The sequence below is a fragment of the Pelophylax lessonae genome, assembly GCF_965119305.1.
Source record: "Pelophylax lessonae genome assembly, chromosome: 8".
Lineage (NCBI taxonomy): Eukaryota > Metazoa > Chordata > Amphibia > Anura > Ranidae > Pelophylax > Pelophylax lessonae.
The window spans coordinates 226410171-226436595 of NC_138775.1; the positions used below are offsets into that span (position 1 = coordinate 226410171).

The 26425-nt window shown below is 44.7% G+C and overlaps 1 protein-coding gene across 4 annotated transcripts in view; it reads right to left on the reverse strand.

Moving 5' to 3' along the window:
- Positions 1–869: 869 nt before the first annotated feature.
- The window catches only part of RALGPS2 (Ral GEF with PH domain and SH3 binding motif 2), a 360414-nt gene continuing 334858 nt past the window's right edge, over positions 870–26425 (reverse strand). For all 4 annotated transcript variants that reach the window (XM_082265240.1, XM_082265239.1, XM_082265238.1 and 1 more), the window contains 3 exons: positions 25133–25238; positions 18136–18227; positions 870–1656 (listed from right to left, as the gene is read on the reverse strand). In XM_082265240.1, the coding sequence (XP_082121366.1) occupies positions 1627–1656; positions 18136–18227; positions 25133–25238 (228 nt within the window). In that variant the 3' untranslated portion in view covers positions 870–1626. The remainder of the gene's footprint in view (positions 1657–18135; positions 18228–25132; positions 25239–26425) is intronic.

A 26425-nucleotide genomic window follows, 5' to 3' on the forward strand; every position in this document is an offset into this window, starting at 1 on the left:
TATATATATGCCGATCTTTATACTAGACAACCAGGATATGATGTTGTCTCGGAAGATCATTGCCAGTGGTAGAGCAAGCACAGACACAGCTCATCTCTCACTGATTTGCAGCTATTGTATGTCGGGGAGGAGAAACTCCCAATTTTTGTGCAATGCCTATCAGAACAATAGGGTTTGAAAAAAGTTTTTTCCCTGAAATTGCATTCGGATATTGTTACGTGGTACATTTAGATGCAAATAGAGCTTAGAATGGTTCTTCTTTACCAGTAAAAGAAAAATAAGATATTAAAACCAAAGAGGAATAAAACAATTTAAAAATAGATAATACTGCTGCTTTTGTGTGACTCAGCTAGGTATCAGGCTTGGGCTAGGAGCACATTTTCCATGTAAACAAAATTCTTATAATGTAGGCACCACATAAAAACAGGTGACCATTTTTTGGAGTGGACACAAAAAGGCAGCCTACCGTTTCCTAGGATCATCACTTCACCATGAGGCTGCTGGATATTGACCGCAACATATCTGTCTAAATTATGTACAGGTACACTTTAATGGCAAGTTATGGTATGGCCCGACTAGGTAATGCTGGAAATACAAACCTACCAAGTGTATTTGGGTGCTTTAATAAAACCAGAGAAATCAGCATGTTTATTGCAGCCAGATTACTACTCTTATTTTGTAATTTGCCATAGATATATGACAGATGGAATCTAAATGGCAGCTAAGGGAAACCCAAGTTACTTGTCTGAGAAAACTGCTTGTGTTGCCTTCAACAATTGGTTTCTCCCTTTCATATTTATGAAAGGGGTGGTTGGCTGGCAACACAGGCAGTTCTTTCTTCAGCCATTTTTATATGGGAGTATTGTGTTTGTGTCTCCAGCCGTGGTCTGACACATCAGCCTATCACATTGATCTAATATTTGATAGCGATGTCACCCTTCACCAACACCATCCATTCATATCTCAACCCTAAACTACGACATCTCATCCCCAAGTTAACACTGTTCTTTCTACTCTTTTTTTTCATTGTTTTGGTTTTCCTAAAGAAAACTCTATTTCTGTGTTTGTATATACATATATAAAAAACCCAAAAAAGGGCAACACTTCTTTCCCCGTAACAGTGAGTTTGACAATTAATAAACGCTTAACAAAACAGAGTCACAAAGGACTGTGTAATACACTCAAGTGAATCCACCCAGACTCGCGCGCACATACACACATACACACATTTATGCACACACTATTTGGTGTTACATTTCAACACTCACATTTTTGTTTTTAGTTTGTCTTTAAGGCAGTGGTTCAGTGAACAATTAGGAATAGGGGGAAAAAAAAAAAAGTCTTAGCCTATGTACATAGGCAATCTCAAAATGAGGTCCATGGCTGTTCCTGTCCATGTCTGCAGGATCATGTTTTGTCCTGCACAGGATTATTATAGATGTATTGCAAAGAGGTGGATCACGTTCCTTGCCATCTTCGCTGTCAGTGCTAAAACCTGGATCTGGTTTGTTCATTGCTTTAAGGTGCTGCTGCCCGCAGGTGGTGAGGGAGCTTTACAAATATATGGACTCATTGCTCACAAGCCCCTGAGGGTCTGACGTACAGTTGAGAAAAATGCTGGATAGGTCACTCGAAGGTCATCAAGTTGGCAGGAACCTGTTAAAATATAGAAAAATCACAAATTCAGGTCATTGGATATGAATACACGTATGCAGGTAGGCATTTATGTTAATTTATGTTTGACCATTTTTTCCCAGTTTGATAAAGATTTATTAAAAATCAAACATTCTAGATACAAATATGATTAGTAATCATTATGTTCACAAGCCTGCGGTCTGTATATTATTATTCTTGTATTATCGTTCTCAGGCAGTTTTCTATGTCATGACAATGTTTATTTCACAAATAGGTCTCCTAGTTCTGAGACTGAGCTGTTACTAACAGCTGCAGGTCTCAGATGAACATTGAGAACCAATCATCATGGATCCTAATCATATGAACACGTGGATCATGCTTAACTAGAAGTTGGCCAGTATCCGTTTGGATAGGCAGCGTAGATTTGACCGAGTGTGGAGCCCTTGGGTAGAGTATTTACAGGCTCTGTAGTTGCGGCTGGGTGGACTGGGGTCCGGTGTGGGGGGACATGGGACGGGTGGCTGTTTGCCTTTGTCTTCTATCTGTTTTTCTCTGGGTCTCCTTTCTTTTCTGGCTCTTTCCTTCTCTCTTCTGTTTTCCTAATTTCTTGCATGGTTTTTTCTCTCTCTACCCATTGAGACGTGGGATGTTCTTTTCCTTTTTGGTCTTTTGCTTTTCTGTTTATTAACTCTTTTGGGGGTCTGGCTGCTGGAGGGGCGTTCTTGACTCAGGCTCCGGAACTCTGGTTTGGGTTTTCTGCTATGGGCCGCGGATGCTTTCTACTATTTGACCGTTGGTGGGAGCCGGTTGGTTTCCCCTTCTAGGGAGGGAGGCTGGGGGGGGGGGCTTCACCCTTTCGTGGACACAGTTTGTGCCCATTGGGGGTGTCTGGGGGGGGGGGAGCCCTCTGCTGGCTGATATCTTATTGGAACTTGGTGAGTCCTCTGGACTCTTGATATATCTCCTATTGAGGGGACTACAACTGCTGCGATTTCATGTATTTTGCTGTTTATTTTTATCACTGACTGCCTAGTTGCTAATACTGTTTGGAGTCGTGTTTTGTTATGCATTGTGCGGGTACGGAGTGCCTTTTCGCAGGCTACCCCCTTTCTCTTGCCTATGTTTTCTACATTTTCTATTTTATGTTGTACTACTGCAATGTGTTGTTTAAAATCAAAAACTATTGAATACTAATCATATGAACACCATGATGGAGGCCATAGTGATCACCAGTCATAAAGGGATTAACAACAAGAGACACTGTGTGATAAAATATTTTTCCCAACTTGCTAGGAAGTCATTCTCTGTCAATGACCTTTTGTTTGGAAATAGTGCTGTAAGAGTTTTTTCAGGAAACAAGGAAATCATAAAAACATCAGCTTTGTCAACTGACAAGACCACACGCTATGTTTAATGTGTGGCGCACTGCCCAACCCCAAGATGAAAAATACCCTTCTACTCCCAAAACCTCCAGAAAACCATAATTTGTAGAAACACCTCTCCTGATAAGTCCCTCTTCTCTATCTGGGAAGGCCATAAAGCAGTTTTCCGTGGCCAATGTATCGCTATTTCAACTGCATTCAAAAGAAATTCCAGAGCTTCTCACTAGCAGTTTGAGAACAAACTCATGTGTTTAGAAGCTCAATTACTGACCTCTTCCTCGCTTCCTATTCTCAGAGGCATAGTCAGCACTAGGGCTGGACTGAAGGACATTGACATAGGAAAGGTTGGGAAAGCGCTCCTTCGTCTTAAGGAAAGGTATTGCGACAAGGGTAATAAACCAAATTCATTCTTAAACTAGGCAACAGAGAGAGAATGGCAAAGAACGCTTCTCATCTTATTAGAGATAAAGGTGGTGCTCTTCATTCTCACCCTGCCTGCATAGCACAACTCTTTCATGACCATTTAGACCATGACTTGTCTATCCCTCATAATCCTCCTCCCCCGTATTTTCTTCAGAAAATACGCTAATATCTGTAAGAGAGCAAGCTCTCTTCTATCTCACCTTCACACACAGCCAATCTCAATCCTCTTATCACTGATGACGAGGTATTGCCATCTGACGGCCTGCCCTTTAGCTATTACAAAACTTTCCTTCCGATCCCTCTACACACCTATCACATCCCTGTTTACTGTAATTCCTTTCTAGAAGACTCCCCCATTTCGAACATAGCAATCTATATTTATCACATTGAACCTTAAACCTGGCAAAGATCACGCATTATGCTCCAATTACAGACCGATCGTGCTATTAAATTCAGATCTTAAATATTTTACACACATTCTGCCAATAGATTAAACAAACTTTTTCAGTCTGTAATCCACAAAGACCAGGTGAAATTCATTCCCTTTCACCAGGCAGGTGACAATACTAGAAAAGGATTAAATCTTATTGAAGTGGGAAACAGGAATCAGACAGAGGTGTTTCTCCTCAGCCTCGACGCAGAAAAAGCCTTTGATCGGCTTAGCTGGCCATTCCTGTTCAGCATCCTTTATCACCTCAGAAAAATAGGGCCCATTGCTAAGGGCAATCACTCATCTATTCTCCCTCCCGACTGGGTCTGTTAGAACTCCATTCTTTATTTCTTCTCCTTTCACTATTTCCAAATGAACAAGGCAGGGGTGCCTGCTCCCCCTCTGGCGGCCCACATTAGTCTAAACCCTGACATATTAGTCACCCAGTCTGGAACAGAAATTTTAGGATTTCCCTTTTTGCAGATGACATATTTCGAACACGCCCCTATCTTCACATAGGGAGCTGGATCTATATTGTTTGCTGTCTGATTGGTTATGAAATAACAGGGGGTCCTTCCCCTTAATATTGCGCACCAAACGCTACTCCACATATCCCACTCATTTCCCCATGGGTAGAAGTCTTCCACACTGAAATATTTAGGTGTTTACCCTGCACATTCTTACAATACACTTTACAAAGCAAACTTTCCTCCTTTTCACAACGCTGTTAACACTATCCTTTCTGGATTAAAAACTCACAAACTCCTCCTATTTGGTCATATGTAGCGCTAAAAACATAAAATTACATGTGAATATAATAAATAAAAGTGAATATCATATATAACAGATATCAAATGAATATAAATGATAAGCGATGAAAGTCCAAGAAAAAAAAGACCAAAAAAAATTGCATGCACAAAAAGTCCCAATAAAGGTGACATTTTCATCCAAGGAGGAAAAAAAACTTATTTGCAAAGCTCCTCTTGTGACAACCACAGGGAAGTGTAGGCAGGGGACACCACTGTGCAATGCTAATGGGAGGCAGCTTACCAGAACGGTATGGCCAATCAAATTAATGAAATGGCCTCACAAGCGTATGGGTAAAACAGGTAGGCTCCAATATCACCAAGAACAGCACCCAGGAGGTCCGGTCTCCACAGTAGGTCCAAATGGCCAGACAGATGCAGATATATGTGGAAAATATATAACAAAAGACCATAGCGTAATCCCGTAAAACTAATCCAAGCAGGTTTATTAAAAGGCTACTTACAAATTAGCAGAAATAAACAAGTACATCAACATATACGGCTGAAGATCTGATTGCGGCGTCCCGCGTCTTCACAACAGAAAGCGAAACACAAGCCGGCACGGTAGGGGGCGTGTGGACGTTGCGTCTGGTGCCGCTGACGCGTTTTGTCCTCAATAGACGTCGTCTGGGCGCTGTTCTTGGTGATATTGGAGCCTACCTGTTTTACCCATATGCTTGTGAGGCCATTTCATTAATTTGATTGGCCATACCGTTCTGGTAAGCTGCCTCCCATTAGCATTGCACAGTGGTGTCCCCTGCCTACACTTCCCTGTGGTTGTCACAAGAAGAGCTTTGCAAATAAGTTTTTTTCCTCCTTGGATGAAAACTTCACCTTTATTTATTGGGACTTTTTGTGCACGCAATTTCTTTTGGTCTTTTTTTCTTGGACTTTCATCACTTATTTATATTCATTTGATATCTGTTATATATGATATTCACTTATATTTATTATATTCACATGTAATTTTATGTTTTTAGCGCTACACTATTTTTAATCTTTATGCATTTTCGATCACTGTCTGTTGGTCTAGTGTCAGCAGCTTGTTATATTCTAGTTTTTTCACATCATTTTTTAGCGCAGAAATTCCCCCTTGTTATTTTATTTGGTCATATGGTCACCATTAAAATAGCTATAGTGCCTTGAAAAAGTATTCATAACCTTTTGCAATTTTCCACATTTTGTCATGTTACAACCAAAAGAGTAAATGTATTTTTTGGGGGATTTTTTATGATAGACCAACATAAAATGGCACATAATTATGAAGTGGAAGGATAATGATAAATGGTTTTCAATATGTTTTACAAATAAATATTTGAAATGTGTGGCATATATTTTTATTCAGCCCCCCTGAGTCAAACCTTTGTAGAACCACCTTTTGCTGTAATTACTGCTGCAAGTCTTTTTGGGTATGTCTCTACCAGCTTTGCACATCTAGAGAGTGAAATGCTTGCTCATTCTTCATTGCAAAATAGCATAAGCTCTGTCAGATTGGATGGAGAGCGTCTAAACAGCAATTTTCAAGTCTTGCCACAGATTCTGAATTGGATTCAGTTTCAGGTCTGGACTTTCACTGGGTCATTCTAACACATGAGCATGTTTTGATCTACACCTTTCTATTGTAGCTCTGACTGTATGTTTAGGGTCATTGTCCTGCTGGAAGGAGAACCTCGAGTCTTTTGCAGGCTAACAGGTTTTCTTTTAGGATTGGCCTGTATTTGGCTCCATCCATCTTCTCATCAACTCTGACCAGCTTCCCTGTCCCTCCTGAAGAAAAAAATCCCCACAACATGATGCTGCCACCACAATGTTTCACGGTGGGGATGGTGTGTTCAGGGTGATGTGCAGTGTTAGCTTTCCGCCATACATAGCGTTTTGCTTTTAGGCCAAAAAGTTAAATTTAATTCTGATTTCACCTTCTTCCATGTTTGCTGTGTCCCCCACTTGGCTTCTCGCAAAGTGCAAATGGGACTTATTATGGCTTTCAACAATAGCTTTTTTCTTGATGATGAACCTAACCCTGGTTTACACTTTTCCACAACTTTATCCCGGACCTGTCTGGTGAGTTCCTTGGCCTTCAAGATGATGTTTGATCACTAAGGTTCTCTAACAAACCTCTGAGGGCTTCACAGAACAGCTGTAACAGCTGTATTTATACTGAGATTAAATTACATACAGGTAGACTGTATTTACGAATTAGGTGACTTCTGAAGGCAATTGGTTCCACTAGATTTTAGTTTGGGGTATCAGAGTAAAGGGGGCTGAATACAAATGCACACCACACTTTTCAGATATTTTAAACAATTTTTAAAACCATTTATCATTTTCCTACCACTTCACCCTGTGTTGGTCTATCATAAAATAAATTTTTTGGTTGTAACATGACAAAATGTGGAAAATTTCAAGGGGTATGAATACTTTTTGAAGGCACTGTATCCTATCCACGTTTCTTTACTTATTTGAGACCTGCCCATCCCTATCCCATCCTCTCACCTTAAAAAAAACTTGAAACCAATTATCTTAACTTTTTCTGGAAAAATAAAAGACACAGGATTGCTAAATCTGTCCTATACGCTTCCCAGGGACAGGGCTATCCTTATCCTGCGTTCCCAAATGTTGCTAAATATTATCTGGCTGCTCAGTTATGTTCCCTTTTTTTCTTGGTATACCCTCCACACTTATAACTGCCGGACAGAGGTTGAGAAGCTTCGATATTCATCCAAACTCTATATTGTGGAGCAAAGATGCCAATACTTCTATTTCCAACTTGTTGGGAGCCATGTATATCCTGCAAACCTTACGGAAACATGCTAAGCAGTCGTATTCCCTTACTTCAAAATCCTCTTTAGCAACTTCATATTTACACCCAATATTCCTGATAGTTTAACATCGCAGATGTTCCTTCTCTTAAAGGAAAAGGCCTTCTATCACTTTGGTCAACTGTTGGATGCCAGAACTAGAATATTGCATTCCTTTTAGGACTTGCAGGAAGCCTATGATCTTCCAAGACCAGCCTTCTTTAGCTATTTACAATTACACCACAACGCACAATCCCTTACAAACTCCTTCCCATTTTCTAAGCTGAAGGCATGCAAAAGAAAAAGCTTAGAGAGTCCATCTTCCAAGGAACGGATCTCCCAATGTATAAAGTCCTTATTTCAGTTCCTACCCTACCCTTAGCTCAGCATGCCTATATGACAAAATGGCAGCGGATTTCGGGCGAAGAGCTACCTTTGAGGACATGGCAACTAATTCTGTCCCAGGCCGCTAACAGTTTTAATTTGTACCCTTCTATAAGGAAAACAAGTACAAAATTATTTTTCACTGGTATCAAACAAAAGACCTGCTACACTCCATTTTTCCCTCACAACCACCACATATACTGGTCAGGCACTCTGATTGCCCCTTACTGGCAGATAGTTCATACTCTTGTCCATTCCATCTGTGGATCCTGGAGCCCCTTGAACTTTCAAACCTATCTTCTGCGACTCTCTCCCCCCGACCAACATTTTTTTAACCTCTAAAACACTCTTAACACGGTTGGTTGCACTCAAAATGGAAGAAACTGGAACCTCCCTCCCTGGTTGAACTGTATACCAGGATCTAAGTTGTGAAGAGGATGGAATCCCTAACCACTTCCCTAAACACCATAACTGGGTCTGGGAACTGTAGAACCCATTTGAAAACTCCCCCTACTTTAGCCATACCCTGTAGGTGCAGGTCTATGTTCTACACCGAATGCGTGGTGATGGGTGCCTCCGGTCCTGGTTGTATGACAGGGTAAGTGTACGTTATAATCCCCCCCCCTTCTTTTTTTTTTTTTCTTCTATTTTCCTTTTATATTACAGAGTTACATAGTAGGTAAGGTTGAAGACAATAGTCCACCCAGTTCAACCTGTGTAGGTGTATATGTGTCAGTGTGGATAATTTTCCATATCCCTGTATGTTGTGTTCACTAAGATGCACGTCCAAGAGTCTTTTAAAAAATATCAATACTCCCTGCTGACACTACCAATTGTGGAAAAGAGTTTAACATCCTTATCACACTGACAGTGAAAACCCCCCTACGCAACTCAAGGTTAAACCGCTTCTCCTCTATTCTCATTGTGTGGCTCCATGTCCTCTTACACTGCCTGAGACTGAATTGTTTTTTTCCTATGCTGGGATCACCATTGAGGTATTTGTATATCACTGGTGGTAGAGAGTACATCTGGTGGAGTTTTTAATACAGGGAGGAATTAAACCTGAGCATCTATTTTCTCCTTCCCTTAATGTTGATAAGGTTTATGATTTGGCTAAAACCAGCTTGGCAGATCTAGTATTGTTTGCCCTAGATCTAGGTTTCTTCACTCATCTTGTCTGATGTTTTATATTATGAAACATCTGTACTATTGCACCTCTTTTCCCATATAAGTGACAAAAATAAAAATTGTCTGTTTAAAAAAAAAAAAGAAATCAGCTACTGTGCTTGCACAAACAACTGGGAATTTTGATTGGACAATCTCAGGGGTGGACTGACAACCCATGGGGCCCCCCAGGTTTAAAGCTGGCCGCCACGCGGCAGCTATCTTTATGATGCAACATTAATTTGGCAGACCCGTGCGGAGGGTTACCGAGCTCGGTGACATGCAAAGTGGCAGGAGACAAAGCTGGCGAACCAATAAAAGCAACAGGAACCTCTCATGGGAAGTGCCACCTCAAGAGCATCATGGGCCCTGGGCAAAGTAATGCACTGGGGTCCCCCTACTAGGGAGATGTTGACCTGTAGTGCTAGCACACAGTGGGTGTGGCTAAATAATGCTTCATATTGGGCACTCTATTTAGAAATTATAGTCAAATAGAATTTTTTTTTACAAATTATAACTTTAAATCTTAATTTTCAATTCATTTTAATTTAATAACGTTTTGCATTTTTTTCACGTTTTTGAGGGGGGCCTTTGGTGAGATAACAGGGGTCTAAACAGACCCCTGAAGTCTCACTTTTGAGACAGAGAAAGGGACCGAGAACACATTCCCCAGACTGTCTGTCACCTCAGCTGCACTGCAGATGAACAGGAGATAGAGGCTCCTGTCCATTCATAAACGGAAGCAAAAAAAAATGGATTTTTGTAAGAACTTACCGTAAAATCCTTTTCTCTTAAGCTCATTGACAGACGTAGTCTTCTTGATTCTCAAGAGCTGGGTTATGTTGTGTCCGCAGGAGTAGGACTAGGTAGAATGACAAAACGTTCTGGCTCCACCCTAGGGGCAGTCCCTGAGGGTATATCCTCCCTCTCTCTGCTACAGGGAATCAGTTCTGTTTAAAGCAGTACAGAGAATTTAACCCAACCCAACTCAATGATAGAGGGGCGGGTACTACGTCTGTCAATGAGCTTAAGAGAAAAGGATTTTACGGTAAGTTCTTACAAAAATCCATTTTTCTCTATCGCTCATTGACAGACATAGTCTTCTTGATTCTCAAGAGCTGGGACATCCAGAAGCAGTGCCACAAATGAGGGGTGGGATTGACAAAATCAAATCCAATCTAGAAGGCCCAACCGGTGCCAAACTAGAAGTTTTAAAGGCTCATTATAAACAAAGAATGAGGCTAAAGAAAAATTTTTCCAACGGAAAAAAACCCTCGAGGTAGACCACTGGTCTCCTCAAATTGCGGGCTGCAAAACCTTGCGGCCAAATGAGGCATCAGACGATGCCATTACATCAACTTTATAATGTTTAGAGAAGGTATGCACCGACGACCAGGTAGCCGCCTTGCACACCTGGACCACTGACGCCTGATGGCGAAAGGCCCATGACGCACTAAGTGCCCGAGTGGAGTGCGCCTTAACAGGGAACGGGGGCTCCCGACCCTTAATAGAATAAGCCTGCACTACCGTCTGTCTGATCCATCTGGAAATGGTCGCGGCAGAAGCAGGCAACCCCTTTTTGGGTCCATCTGGGATCCCAAAAAGTGAATCCGTCTTGCGAAACGAGTCTGTCGTTTTCAAGTATACCCTGATCGCCCGGACCACATCCAAGGAGTGCAAAGCAAATTCCCGAGGATGACTGGGCTTAGGACACAGGGAAGGTAATACAATTTCTTCATTCAGATGAAATTCTGAAACCACTTTTGGTAGGAAGGATGGATTCGGACGAAGAACCACCTTATCTCTATGAACCACCAGATATGGTGAACGACAAGATAATGCAGCCAGTTCTGACACCCTGCGTGCAGAAGTAATAGCCACCAAGAAGGCCACCTTCTGGGACAACGTGGGTAGAGGAATCTCCCTAATATCTTCAAAGGGAGGTTTCTGAAGAACCGACAACACTAGATTAAGATCCCAGGGGGGTAACGGCGCGTGCACTGGCGGAGCCAGATGTCGCACCCCCTGGATGAAATTCCGCACCAAGGAATGAGTAGCCAAAGGCTTCTGAAAGAAGATGGCTAATGCTGAGACCTGACCCTTGATAGTACTCAAGGCCAGTTTCTGCTCAACCCCTTGTTGCAGAAAAGCCAATATTCGGCTAATCGAATAAGACCGAAGACGGAACCCCAAAGGTTCACACCATGCAATGTAGGACTTCCATGTGCGATGATAAATCTTTCTGGAAGTCACTTTCCTTGCTTCAACTAGAGTAGGAATAACGGAAGCTGACAAACCTTTGTCCTTCAGCACCTGGGTCTCAATAGCCAGGCCGTTAAAGCCAGCGATCGTAAAGCAGGATGGAAGATCGGTCCCTGAGACAGTAGATCCTCCCTGAGAGGAAGTCTCCATGGGACGTCCGCCACCAGTCTGACCATGTCGGCGTACCAAGCTCGACGAGGCCAGTCCGGAGCTACCAGGATTACTGGGATTCCTTCCTCCTCTACCCTGCGAAGAAGTCTTGGCAGTAACGCGAGAGGAGGGAAGGCATATATTAGCTGGTATTGCCCCCACGGGGCGATCAGTGCGTCTGCGGTTTCTGCTAGAGGATCGCGGGAGCGAGCCACGAATCTCTGAACTTTCCTGTTGAGTCGTGATGCCAACAGATCCACATCCGGGGTGCCCCACCGTAGGCACAACTGGTGGAAAACGTCTGGATGGAGGGACCATTCTCCCTGATCCAGGGTCTGACGGCTGAGATAATCTGCCTGCCAATTCTCCACCCCCGGAATGAACACCGCAGAGATTGTTGGAACAAATCGTTCCGCCCAGCGAAGAATGCAAGCCACTTCTTTGGCCGCTCGGACACTCTTGGTGCCCCCCTGATGATTGACATAAGCCACGGCCGTGGCACTGTCCGACTGGATCCGAACCGGGCTGCCCTGGAGCTGCTCGGTCCAGTGAATCAGACAAAGTCTGATCGCTCTCAGTTCCAATACATCTATCGGTAACCTGGATTCTTCCGGGGACCAAAGTCCCTGGACAGATAACTGACCAAGAATTCCTCCCCATCCGGATAGACTGGCATCCGTGGTCACTATCGTCCAATATATTGGCAGAAATGACTTTCCCTGGCTGAGCATTGGAGACCGAAGCCACCAAACCAGAGACTCTCTGGTCTGTTTGCTCAATCGTATCTGATTGTCCAGGGATTCCGGATTCCGATTCCATCTGAGAAGAATCTCTTGCTGAAGAATTCGGGTATGGGACTGGGCAAATGGGACTGCTTCGAATGAAGCCACCATCAACCCCAGAACCCTCATGCACGTCCGAAGGGAAGACCAGCTGTTGGACACTAACAACTGGACTGCTGATTGAATCTTTCGAAGTTTCCCTACCGGAAGGAAAACTCTCGTCCTGACTGTGTCTAGAATTAGACCCAGATATTCGAGCCTCTGGGTGGGAACCAGAAATGACTTTTGCTGGTTCACCAGCCACCCGAATTCCTGTAAAGAAATCATAGTAATTTCTATGTTTTGTAGCAAGGTCTGAGGAGACTCTGCATGAAGCAGAAGATCGTCTAGGTAACCTAGAATCGATATACCTCTTTGGCGCAGAAGTGCCAACATTGGGGCCAACACCTTTGTGAAGACCCGCGGAGCCGTGGCGAGACCGAAAGGTAACGCCACAAACTGATAGTGGTTCTCCTCTACAGAAAAGCGTAAAAAACGCTGATGTCCTGCGAAAATGGGAATGTGAAGATAGGCGTCCTTGATGTCTATGGACGCTAGGACATCCCCTGGATGCAGGAAGGCTGCTACCGTGCGAATGGACTCCATTCTGAATCTTCTTATGTTGACGAAAGAATTGAGTGCTCTTAAGTCCAGAATTGGACGCACTTTGCCCTCTTTCCTGGGTATTGTAAACAGGTTTGAATAAAACCCTTGAAATCGTTCTGTCCAAGGAACGTGGACTACCACTCCTTGTTGTAGTAAATCTGTGACTGCTCTCCTCAGATCTTCTAAACGATCTGCGGATAGACGGATATTGGAAGGGAAGAATCGCGCCGGTGGGAGAGATCGACTCGATCTTGTACCCTGACCTTATGACTTCGCAAACCCAATTGTCTGGGATTCTGGAAAGCCATGGATCCGGGAACCGGCGAAGACGTCCCCCCACCCCAGTTATGGGTGGGGGCGCACCTTCAGGCTTTGGATGGTTTATCTTCAGGTCTGGAGGGGGCGGGCTTTTGCTTGCCCGACCAACGACCCCTGACGCCTCCTGTAGGAGCTTTGGAGGACTTAGTTTTTTCACCCGCTGGACCAAAAAACCTCTTGTGAGCAGAAAAAGAAGGCCCTCGTCTTTGACGAGTTCCTCTACCTTTAAAATTTTGCGGTAAAAAGGTGCTTTTTCCACCAGTGAGATCCTTAATGATCTCATCTAAGTTGGCTCCAAATAGACGCTCTCCTGAAAAGGGGATATTAGCCAATGCTTTTTTGGAACCTTGGTCGGCTAACCAACCTTTTAGCCACAGTGTACGCCTGAGAACCACTGCTGAGACTGATGCTCGCGCCATTAATGGAGTGGCGTCTAACGCCGCATCACATAAAAAACTGTAACCCCTGTATCATTTGTTCCAACAAATCTGATACCGCCTGAGGGACTTCTTCTAAGTCCCGGCGTAACCACTTGGTCCATTCAGTTACAGCCTGCGAAACCAGACCAATAGCAACTATTGGTCTGAAAGCTGATCCAATCAAGGAAAACATGGTGCGAGACATAGCTTCTATCTTGCGATCCACTGGATCTTTAAAAGACGGAGCGTCTTCTAAAGGAATAACCGTGGCTTTATTCAATCTAGCAATAGGTGAATCCACCACAGGTGGTTCTGTCCATTTCTTAATAAGAGTTTCCTCAAACGGATAACGCCTGTCAATGCGTTTAGAAATATTAAAAGTGCGTTTTGGCAGACGCCATTCTTCTTCGATTGGATTGCCAAAACATTTGGGCAATGGAAAAACCTTCGCCACTTTGATGCGCTTTTTAGTCCCAAAAGGGATCTCAGTTTCAGCTATTTCCGATGGAGTACCCTGTAACCTTAAAGTCTCTTGAACAGATACAATGAGTGCGTTTACCAACGCTTCCTCTCGGGCTATGGCGGATGCCGAAACATCCTCCTCACTGTCTGAAGAGACAGGACCCGAGACACCAATACCAGATGAAGTACCTGCAACTGCAGAAATAGGCTCAGAGTCTGAATCCGAAGTTTCAGATAATAAGGGGTTAGGCGGGGGTCGCTTTCTTGCGCCCTGTCCCTGACAAGCCACTTCCACCCGGGACACAAAAGTTTCCATAATAGCTGACAAAGATTCAATTGTCAATGGGGTGCTGGAGGATCCCGCAGACCCCTCGAGGGGATCCGGAGGAGATACATGAGTGGCAGGGTCCATGTTAATACAGGACACCTTTGCCAGCAAAAACAAAAAAACTTTTTCTTTTTTTTTTTTTTTGTGTGTCTCCCCCTAGCGCAATAGCGCCCCTCAGAGTACCTGCTTCTCGATCCCAGAAAGAGAGAGAGGGACCCCCAAGGCTCACCAACCGATGCAGTGCAGTTTCCAACAAACTGCAGTCAGCGTCTGTCTTACACAGACTGGAAGGAGCTGTTTGCTTTTTTCCCGGGCAGAAGGCGTGGCTCCGCCCCCTGTGTACGCCTTCCGGCGTTCCCAGCCCTCCACGAGGTAGCTGGGCTCACAAAACATGGCCGCCCCCATAGAAGAGACATAAGACTCCAAAAACATGGCGGCCGGCGTGACCTGAGGACATACATGCATTCGGTCTACGGCAAAATGGCGGCGGACCGCCGATATCGTCTTCCCAGCACATCCACCTGCACTCTGCTAAGAGGTGACATATGGATCTACAGAGATACACTGCACATAAGGTAGGATTATACCTCCTATGTCTGCTGTAATTTACAGTCTGCTGGGTAGAGTGTTAGCTCTTGAACCAAGTCCACTTCCCACAAACACATGCTGTATTACAAGGGGGACTTGTAAGTATCAGATATATACTGACCATATATGGAGGGGCCCATAATATATACTGCCTCATAATGAGGAAAAAAGGGAACGTTTACTCACCATACCGAACCGATAGGCACCCTCTCTTCACAATACCCTCTCCACCGGGGTGGGGGTTTTGTGGACGCCTCGACTCTCTGGTACCTGGCGTCCCAGCGAGCTTTTAACTCGCAAAGTCAGTCCCTTTGCTGGGACTCCGTCGCGGCCGACTCAGCGCACTGGTCTGCACGCGCTCTTAGGCAGAAACCGGGGTGACCACTGGATCTCAACATCCAGCCCGTCGCCCGGCCCCGCATACTTACTTGAATATGTCGCGGCCGACCAAGCGCAATGCCATGGTCTGCGCGCGCTTGTAGGCCGGCTGGGGTGACCACAAGTGTCGCCCAGTCCGGCATTTTTGCTTGAAGATCTCACAGGAAAAAAACACTGGAGAAAACTACCTAAAAAATGTCTTTTTCTTAAAGAAAAAAAGTCTTGCCAGGACCAAAAGATCCCAGCAAGGAACTTAGGTCCTTACTCCTGACTAGACAGAAAAAAACTGATTCCCTGTAGCAGAGAGAGGGAGGATATACCCTCAGGGTGGAGCCAGAACGTTTTGTCATTCTGCCTAGTCCTACTCCTGCGGAGACAACATAACCCAGCTCTTGAGAATCAAGAAGACTACGTCTGTCAATGAGCGATAGAGAAACAGAGTTTACTATGCCTCAGTTATGAATGAACACAGTGAGTGACCGGTATGGATCACTTACTGTGTTCACTTGGAAAAGGAATGGGCCGATAAATTACATTTACCAGCCCCTCCCTTGCTCTCCATCCAGAAGATCTCCTGTGTGCCTGCAGCTGCTGCCGGTGGGAAAGGAGGGAAGCCAGCAGCACTGCAGGGTTGGGCACTGGGGGGTGTCAAGGCAGCGAGAGGAATCTGGATAAGTGCAGCGGGTGTGGGGGAAATAAGTAGAACTGATCTTTTGTGGCTCTCGCTGGAGCAGGAGATGTTGGCTTTCAGCTGCTGCAGTGAGAGCCACAAAAGATCGATTTCAGGCATTTCCCCCACCCGTCACACTGTTCATCCGCTCTATCCACACACGATCCCTCATTGGGGAGGGGGAACGCTATAAGACAGCCCCTGCTCACGGGGCAGTGTTGCCAACCCCAGATTACTTTTTTTTTTTTTTAATGACAAGAAATGAAATATTTTTGGATGAAGCATTTTTTACGGTATTTAAATGTACATATTTTTGCAGGAAATAGAATGTGCATTTATTTTTACTCACAGGAGCCTGCAAAGCATTGCACCTGTGCTCAGTGGTTCATGTTCCTAAAGGAACTGGAGCACTTTAGAGGATATAGGGGGGCACCCTGAAGGAGGATGTAAGAGGTCCCTCTGGAGATACTAAGTACCTTCAGAGTACCCCTTAGTGCCCCCTTATGTCCTACTTCTCTAGGGTCCCCCATTTCAAATACCTGGCCGCAACTCGCAAGCTGCTGGTGATAAATATCTGTAGAAGAAAAAAATCCTTGTTGGTTACTCAGGGTGGTGGCACAGTTGCCTCTCTGAAGGATCAGAGAGGCAACTGTGCTGCGGCTGCAGGGGTAGAATAGACAGTGTGGCAGGCTGGACTGGTGTGAGAGCTGGGTGTACTCATGACTCTTCTACCAGTTATGCCAAAAGGCGTGTGGGAGAGCCAATGGTGTGGAGCTGCCCTGGGAATACCTGCAGATCCAGCCAGTACATGCTGAGATGCAGCAAACCTCCCATATCATGCATCTGTTCCGGATCCTGGGCATCACAGTCACGGGCCCCCTGGCACTGCCCGAGCGCCCCGAATGATCAGTCTGCCCCTGGTTACCCTAAATTCACCGATCTTACATAAAACCTAATGTAACATATAATACTATTTTTCATTCACTTCTGATCCTTATGAATAATCGAGTCTTACCAAAAATAACTTGCTGCTCTCATGATAGATGCAGGGACTGCACGAAGTTCTAGAACAATCAAAGATGATGTCTGGGCCTAATTTTTTAAAGCGCCTCAGAAAAAGATATACCTCAAGTATAAGTTGCTTCATAATCATGCCCAGGAATGCTGTCATCCCGACACACAGGCACTGTGCCTAGAATATAGACTGAGCTGCACTTGTGCAGCTCAGTGTACATACAACAGAATACTGTGAGCAGGCAGGTAGGTTTCCTTTTTGCAGAGGAGAAATTGAATACCTGCGTGCAATTTTCCTAAACCGTTCCGTTTTAATCAGTTTTGCTCTCATCAAAATTCTTCCTTATGTGATAGCGAGGAGAATTGTGGGGTAAAAAAATGACATAATATGAAGTGCTGGTATCAATAACTTTTAAGGATAAGTTCAGCTTAAAAAAAAAAAAAAAAAAATGAATGCACATCTTCCTGCAGGTGAAAAAAAATTGCAATTATTTATTTTTTTTACTTGGAGCTTGTAAAGCATTGCACCCTTGATCAGCAGATCGCAAGTGCTTTGCAGGACTCCTGCAGACTTATCAGTGTATATGCCTGCTTGTACCTCGTACGAGCAGGCAGATACACACTGACAGGAAGGGACAATGAACTACCAGAGCACTCAACAGTGCCATATTAGTTCACTGAGAACTCCAAGCCGACAGCAGCAAAGCAAATGCTCGGTACTTGTGGTTTTCCGTTCACAGAACTCTGTGAATAAATTACGTGGCCGGACAGGTTGATCAGTTTTATTTTTAAATAGTAACAGCAAAAGGGGGGGGGGGGGAGATCTCCTGCTTGCTGTCACTAGAGGCAGCAGGTCAGGCGGTGGCTGCAGGAGTGGGTACATGTCATATGTTCCACCTTAAAATCGGGTGGAACATGTAACATTTTCACAAAGCTGAACTTCTTCTTTAACATATTTACATGTGGCCAATTGTGCTTCCAAGATGTACACATGTCAAGGTATGAGTGGGGGGAATAAACCAAGGAAAAGTTTTTACATGTGCAGCTTTACTCAACTAAACTTTATCTGACCCCGCTGGAATTGCAGGTTCTCCTACCTGCTGTCTGTTACTTTGGCAGGCTGCACTGAGATGTTTGAACCATAGCATGGCATTCGAACGGTTCCCAGCCTGAAACTTGTAAGAGTTTCCTGATGTTGAGAAAAAAAAAAAGTTATTGGTTATCTACATAAATAAGACCACTATAAAAAAAAAATGGATTTTTGTAAAATCTTACCGTAAAATCCTTTTCTCTTAGCTCATTGACAGACGTAGTCCTCGGTGATACAGCACCTTCGGGTTATGTTGCCTCCACAGGAGCAGGACTAGACAGGAAATTAAAAAGCTCTGGCCACACCCTAGGGGCAGTCCCAGAGGGTATATCCTCTCTCTCTCTGCCTCAGCAAATCAGTTATGTGAAAAAGCAGTCTTTAGAGATTTTAACCCAACCCAACTCAAAAAACAGAGGGGCGGGGACTACGTCTGTCAATGAGCTAAGAGAAAAGGATTTTACGGTAAGATTTTACAAAAATCCATTTTTCTCTAGCGCTCATTGACAGACGTAGTCCTCGGTGATACAGCACCTTCGGGACGTCCCAGAGCAGTATCACAAATGAGGGGTGGGAAAATGAAATCAAATCCCAATCTAGAAGGCCCAACCGGTGCCAACTAGAAGTTTACAATGCTCATCCTTAATGATGAGACTCAACAAAAAAGAGAAAATTTTTTTTTTTTTTTTTTTCAAACAGAAAAAAACCCTCGAGGTAGACCACCGGTCTCCTCAAATTGCGGCCTGCAAAACCTTGCGGCCAAATGAGGCATCTGCCGATGCCGTCACATCAATTTTATAGAATTTTGTAAAGGTATGTACCGACGACCAGGTGGCCGCCTTACATACCTGGACCACTGACGCCTGATGACGAAAGGCCCAGGAAGTACTGAGCGCTCGAGTGGAGTGCGCCCTAACAGGGAACGGAGGACTCTGACCCTTAATAGAATAAGCCTGTACCACCGTTTGTCTAATCCATTTGGCAATGGTCGCGGCAGATGCAGGCAAACCCTTTCTGGGGCCATCCGTGATCACAAAAAGTGAATCCGTCTTACGGAATGATTCCGTAGCTTTCAGGTATACCCTGATTGCCCGAACCACATCTAAGGAATGCAACGCATGTTCCCGATGATGCTTGGGCTGAGGACACAAGGAAGGTAGTACAATATCTTCATTCAGATGAAAATCTGAAACCACCTTAGGAAGAAAAGATGGCTTAGGATGAAGTACTACCTTATCCCTATGAATCACTAGGTATGGGGACTGGCATGATAATGCAGCCAGTTCTGACACCCTGCGAGCAGAAGTGATAGCCACCAAGAAGGCCACCTTCTGGGATAAAGTAAGCAAGGGAATCTCCCTGATGTTTTCAAAGGGAGGTTTCTGTAGAACCGACAAAACCAAATTAAGATCCCAGGGCGGTAAGGGCGCGCGGACTGGTGGAGCCAGGTGCCGCACCCCCTGGATGAAATTCCGCACCAAGGACTTGGTAGCTAAAGGTTTCTGAAAGAAGATTGCTAATGCTGAAACTTGACCCTTGATGGTGCTCAAGGCTAGTTTCTGCTCAACCCCTTTTTGCAAAAAAGCCAATATTCGAGTCACCGAATAGGTACGTGGAGGAAATCCTAAAGATTCGCACCACGCAATATAAGTCTTCCATGTGTGATAATAGACCTTGCTGGAAGTCGCTTTCCTTGCTTTAATAAGGGTAGGAATGACTGAAGCTGACAACCCTCTGTCCTTCGGTACTTGGGTCTCAATGGCCAGGCCATTAAAACCAGCGACTGTAAAGTACAATGGTAAATTGGTCCTTGAGACCACAGACATTCCCTGAGACGAAGTTCCCACGGAACGTCTGCGACTAGCATGTCCAAGTCGGCCAGGCCGGCTTGACGAGGCCAGCCTAGAATTTTTAGGACCACTGGCGCTGACTGGATCTGAACCAGGCGTCCCTAGAGCTATCTGGCCCCGACCATCCGAGAAAGTCTGGTCGTTTTCTGTTCCCACACATTTATCAGATACCTGATTGTTATCAGGAAGGGTGATCTTTTCTGGTTGAACCTCAGGGACCGAAGTCACCCGACTAGAGGCTTCTTGGCCTATCTGGTCAACCAGATCCGATTCCTGTGAGGTATAGGGACTAATCTTAGGAAAAGGTAAAGGAAAAGATCTATTCAGGGAACGGTAACTACCGCTTCCTGTAGTGCTTAAATGTTGGAAGGGAAGAATCGCACCGGTAGTAGTGGTTGATGCTCGATCTAATGTCCTGAATACCGGTGAAAACGTCCCCCCACCCTGAAACCGGGTGGGGGCGCACCTTCAGGCTGTGTACTCCTTTGCTTCGGGTTTGGCTGGGTTGGTCCTCTGTTTGTCTGACCAGCCCTTCTTAAACCCTCCTGGAGGAGTCTTGCCTTTCCCGCTTGTTCCAGCCGGGCGCCCTTTATGGGCGGTAAAGAAAAGGTCCTCGCTTGTTGCGAGGTCCCTTAGCTTTAGCAGCCTGTGGCAAAAAAGTGCTCTTGCCCCCAGTGGCATCCTTAATGATTTCATCTAGGTTGGCCCCAAATAGACGATTCCCCTGAAAGGGGAGATTTGTCAAGGTCTTTTTGGAACCTAGGTCAGCTGACCAGCATTTTAACCACAGCACACGTCTGAGGATGACCGCTGACATAGATGCATGCCCTAATAGGGGAGTAGTGTCCAAGGCTGCGTCACAGATAAACTGTAGCCCTTGTATAATCTGTTCCATCAAATCAGATGTCTCCTGGGGAATATCTTTTCCCCTAAGGTCTTGGCGTACCATTCTCGCCCATTCCGTAAGTGTCTGGGAAACTAGACCAATAACAATTACTGGTCTAAATGCTGACCCTATCAGAGAGAAGATGGTGCGGGACTCTGCTTCCATCTTTCGATCCACCGGATCCTTAAAGGATGAAGTGTCCTCCACTGGGATAACCGTGGCTTTATTCAGCCTGGAAATAGGTGGATCCACCACTGGTGGTACCGTCCATTTCTTAATGATGGATTCCTCAAACGGATAGCGTCTAGCAATACGCTTGGAAATAGTAAAGGTACGTTTAGAATGCTCCCATTCTCCTTTAATCTTATTACCGAAACACTTGGGTACAGGAAAAACCTTCATCGTTTTGATGGGCTTATTAGTACCAAAAGGAATCTCTGTTTCAGTTGCCTCTGCCGGTAAAACCTCAAGTTTTAAGGTTTCCTGCACTGCCACAACTAGTGCGTCCACCAATGCTTCTTCCTGAATTATAGCGGGAGAAGAAACGTCCTCCTCACTGTCTGAGGGAGCTTTACCTGAGATAACAGCCCTTGCAGAGGGACCTGCAACTGCAGTGACCATCTCTGAATCTGAGTCAGAGGTGTCAGATAGTATAGGGGTAGGCGGGGGTCGCTTCCTTGACCCCCGTCCCTGACAGGCCGCCTCCACCCGAGCCACCATAGACTCCAAAATTGCTGTAAATGACTCTACACTCTGTGCACCGGTGGGTCCCGTGGCCCCCTCAAGGGAAACAGGTGGGGGAATATGTGTGGCAGGGTCCATGATAATTCCAGTCACTTCCTGGATAATATAATTCAAAAATAAAAAACTTTTTTTTTTTTTTTTTTTTTTCAGACCCCCAGCGCCACAAAAAAGCCCCTTAGTGTTACCTGCTAGGGATCCCTATCGATCGAGAGAGAGAGAGATAGACCCCCAGGCTCACCACTTGATGCTCAGAGTTTAACTGCAACAGGTTACAGCGCTGTCTTGACAAACAGGAAGTCTTTTGGCTGGCTGCCCAGGAAGAAAGGAGGCGGCTCCGCCCCTCTGCACGCCTTCCGGCGCCTCCCCTAGCTCCACGAGGTGTTTGGATCACCTCAAACATGGCCGCCCCCATGCTGGAGACACGAGGCTACGCCAAGATGGCGGCTCGTGCGATCCAGCAAAAAAAAATGGCGGTGGCCTGTACTGAATAGCGGTGTGCTGCAGGGCACACAACACTCTCTCTGCATGGGGATTTGGCGTGGTTGGCGGTACCGGCCCTGGCGGACCGCATGGCCGTTCGGGAGGCCTGCTTATAGCTGGAGATCTGATTTAGGAAGGCAGTCTACATGTCCGTGGCTTCTGACTGGTAGGTAGCTTATTCTTATCATAGTAAGATTCCCAGAATGCCACTGATTACAATCTTTTTAACATGTATACAATTAGATTGTTAGCTCCCAAACCAAGCCTCCTGGCTTTTTGCACATAAAATCACACTCAAAGTAGGAGGATCTGTGTCATGTTATAGGATAGAGAGGGACTCTATCTTACCATACAGAGAGGGGCCCGCGTTCACCACAAGACCCGTCAGGGGAAAAGGGGGAACATACTACTCACCATACCGGAACCAGGCGGGCACCAACTCCTGACAGTACCCCTCTCCACCGGGGCGGGAGGGCTGTCGACCGATACGGACGCCGTGACTCATGGTCTTTGGCGTTTCAGCGAGACGTTTAACTCGCGGGGTCAGTCCCTTAATGGGACTTTGTCGCGGCCGACCCAGCGCGGAGCTATGGCCTGCACGCGCTCGTAGGCTGAACTGGGGTGACCACCGGATCTCAACATCCAGCCCGTCGCCCAGTTCAGCTTTCTTGCTTGAAGATCTCACAGGAACACTGGAGAAAAAAAGCTGTCTAAAAAATCTTTTAAGAAAAAAATCTTGCCAGGACCGAAGATCCCAGCAAGGTATCTAGGTCCTTACTCCTAACTAGACAGAAAATAACTGATTTGCTGAGGCAGAGAGAGAGAGGATATACCCTCTGGGACTGCCCCTAGGGTGTGGCCAGAGCTTTTTAATTTCCTGTCTAGTCCTGCTCCTGTGGAGGCAACATAACCCGAAGGTGCTGTATCACCGAGGACTACGTCTGTCAATGAGCGCTAGAGAAATACAGCCTAACTTTTCTTGCAGTATATGATAACATTTTCCACATATCCAACATTTTGTTGCTAGACAACTACTTTAAGGTAAATTTATAGTATAAATCAAAAATTTTTCTTGGATCACCGCCTATTAGTTGGTATGAATTGCAACCAATCACCGCCTGGTATTAAACCAGATATCACAGTGTAGTCTGTGACCAAACGTAAAGCATATAAAAGGATCCTACCAAGAAGGTCACAGCGGACACATCAGTTGATGAAAAAAAATAATAAACCAATTTATTTGCACACTGAAAAATAGAAAAAAAAAAATATATTGCAGTGAAGACATTATAAACCATACCTGTATAAAATTTTAAAAAGACAATGTTGTCTCACCAAGAAGCAGCCACTGCACATATAACCATCCATACATACCAGCATTCATAAAGCCACTAATAGGAAAACTCCAAGAGCTTATCTGAAGAATTTCTGACTAATGGAGCATCACAGGGCTAGTATTGCCAGAGGCTGGAAATCGGATAGCAGCTGTATGAAAATGGCTCTCATAGGCAGCAAAATCAAGGTAATAGCCAGACAGTTGGTACCAGCTCAGTCTATATTTCATGCCAGATGGAATGACAATAAAAATGAGTGAGCTCTCGAGAGCAGCCTGGAAGGAAAGCAATAAATTGACCCGAGAAAAAGATTTTGTACACGAATGTCCATAGGGAGGTAAACGGCATAGGAATTTCACGGTGAGGAATAAAGTTTGTATGGTAAATACCAGATATACTGGATCTGAAGCTGATCGCTACTCACCACCCTTAAACACCCCCTTTATACACACCAAACCAAAGCCCGACCGGACCGAAGCAGGGTGTATTCATTGTGGAATATCCCAGTACAGGATGCCGTTAATGTTCCGGCTGTGCAGGTCAAGAACACAGGCATTCACCAGGCTTCACATCAGCTGTTTCTCATGCAGAGCAGTCTCTTCCTGGTTGTCGCCACATGCGTGATGACGATGCGCTGATGCATTTCGTTAGCCAATGGATGCAAACTTCCTCAAAGCAGCAACATTTTTTATTTTTTATACAGGTGTGGTTTATACGGTCTTCATTGCAATATATATTTTTTTCTATTTTCTATTTTTCCGTGTGCAAATAAATTGGTTTATTATTTTTTTCATCAAATGTGTCCGCTGTGACCTTTATAGGTCCTTTAGGATATTATATGCTTTAAGGCAAATTTAGCCTTTAATGTTTTAATGACTAATCTAATAATTCCCCACAAAGTTTTATTAAGAGTTTAGATCTCTCCAAGGAAATATTTTCTGAAAAATGCAAAAAGCTTTTTTGTTGAAATTAACCAATTTCCAGTAATTGTGACCCTTAAAGAAAAAGCTCCCAAGCATACACCTATACAAACCGGTGACTCCTAAACACCACCAGGTGCTTGCCTCCAAGGAGTCAGTCTTGCCCCACTGTAGTTCTAAATACAACAAAACTGGAAGTGCACACCTGGAGAACGCCCGATATATGGAGTGACAAATTGGCTTCAACCTGTCCCCTCCCTAACCACACCCCTCTAATGCATTTCACACAATCACATGCTTAGTTGTAAGGTTCTATGACTACCCCTGTGATGGAGTGGTGTGGTTAGGGAGGGAACAAGCTGAAGGCGATCTGTCACGCTATAAGACCAGGCGTTCTCCAGGTGTGCACTTCCAGTTTTGTTGCAATTACAACTTTCATTATTGTTAGAATTTTCTGCAGTTTATATTTGTCCCATTCTTCTTTAAACATAAATAATTGTGAAACATAAATTATGATATTATGTCTGTGGAGTCACAAAGACTTAAAAAAAATTTAATTAATGATTTAAGCAAGGCATTTACCAATAATTAGATCACTGGTTTGGGGTGGACATGCTTTTCTAGCCTTGGAAGCCCGCAGTAGCAATAATGTATCTGGAGGAATACTGGTAATCACTTTTCTTGCATTTCAACACAGTCAGTATCTGAGCTTTCATCAGTGAAAAAAGGCAGGTCTTTCTGAGACCAATTCATTCCAAAATTTCAAAATCTTTAGGACGCTAGATTGCCTTACCTTTTTCAGAGTCCGTGAGTAGAAAGAGATCAAGGTGTTCTGGGTCATCAGCCATCATCACCATCCAGCCCACAACTGATACATTTTTTGTAGATGTGGACTTGAACTGAAATGGAAACATTGGCATAAATAATCCTTTCCTGACTGGTAATGTTCCTGGTAACTAGAGATATTCATTACATCTCTCTACACACAAGCACTATTCTGCAGTGCTATACTTCCTTGCCTAAAAGGCATAAAATCCTTCCTCACGTTTAGAAAGGTGTACACAAGTGTCTCTCTCCATCACCATAATCAGCGTTTAACTACTTAAAAAATAGGATGTATAAAAGTACATTGTGTAAAATGTCATGTATGTACAAAGGGCATACCTCGTAACCCTGATCAGAAGGTCCATGGAGCCCATGTGTGTCCTTTTACGCCTACTTCTGTGTCTGTTCAGGTTCGTAAAAAAAACCTTTCATACTTTTTCTCTTTTCTGGATTGGATCAAAGGTAGCCTGATATAAACAGACAGCGGGGTCCATTTTACACCAGGCTGCACATAGAGCTAACAGGGTCCTCTGAGCAAAAATTGAACAGGCACTGACATCAAAACACTGACATCGTTCCCGTTTGGCTCCGATCAGCAAAGGGTCTGTGTGCAGATCGGAGCTGACTCCGCTCCGTGTAAAAGAGGCCTAGTGGTCTGCATTCATTTTCCCATTATGAAAATGCTTCCCAACCTTTTATTAGTTGTGTACGATCATCACAGACTCTAGGATGTCCGAGTACCCCCATCAGAATACACAGATCAGCACTGCAGCCACTGGCTGCATGCACTGGCTGCAAAAAAAATAGTTTGAATTTGAGAGGAAGCCAAAGATCACTGCTTGGCCAAGAATGTGCCTCAGTGTCTATCATCCAGTTAGGCCTCATTCACATAGGAGTACTATAGAGGTATACCTGTGAGAGGGCCGTGTTTTGGTGCAAAGGAAAGCACTGGTGTTCCATGCAACCCCATGCAGGCAGTCCCATTCATGTCAAATGAGATGCAGCGGCTGTGCAGACACAGCTGCTACTCCCAATCTGATATCCATGCATGTGCACGGCCAGAAATGTGTGAACAAGGCTTTACAGTGCAGTGAAAAATATCACTCAATCAACTAGCATGCACACCCCATAAAAAAATTTGGAGCCATCCTCGCTCAGTAGAGACGAGAGTGTTCTGGGACTGGAGATGAGCAGGTCATGTGACCTGATAGGCCATAACCTGACTCGGCCATAGAAATGGAATCCCCTCCTGGCTTTATTT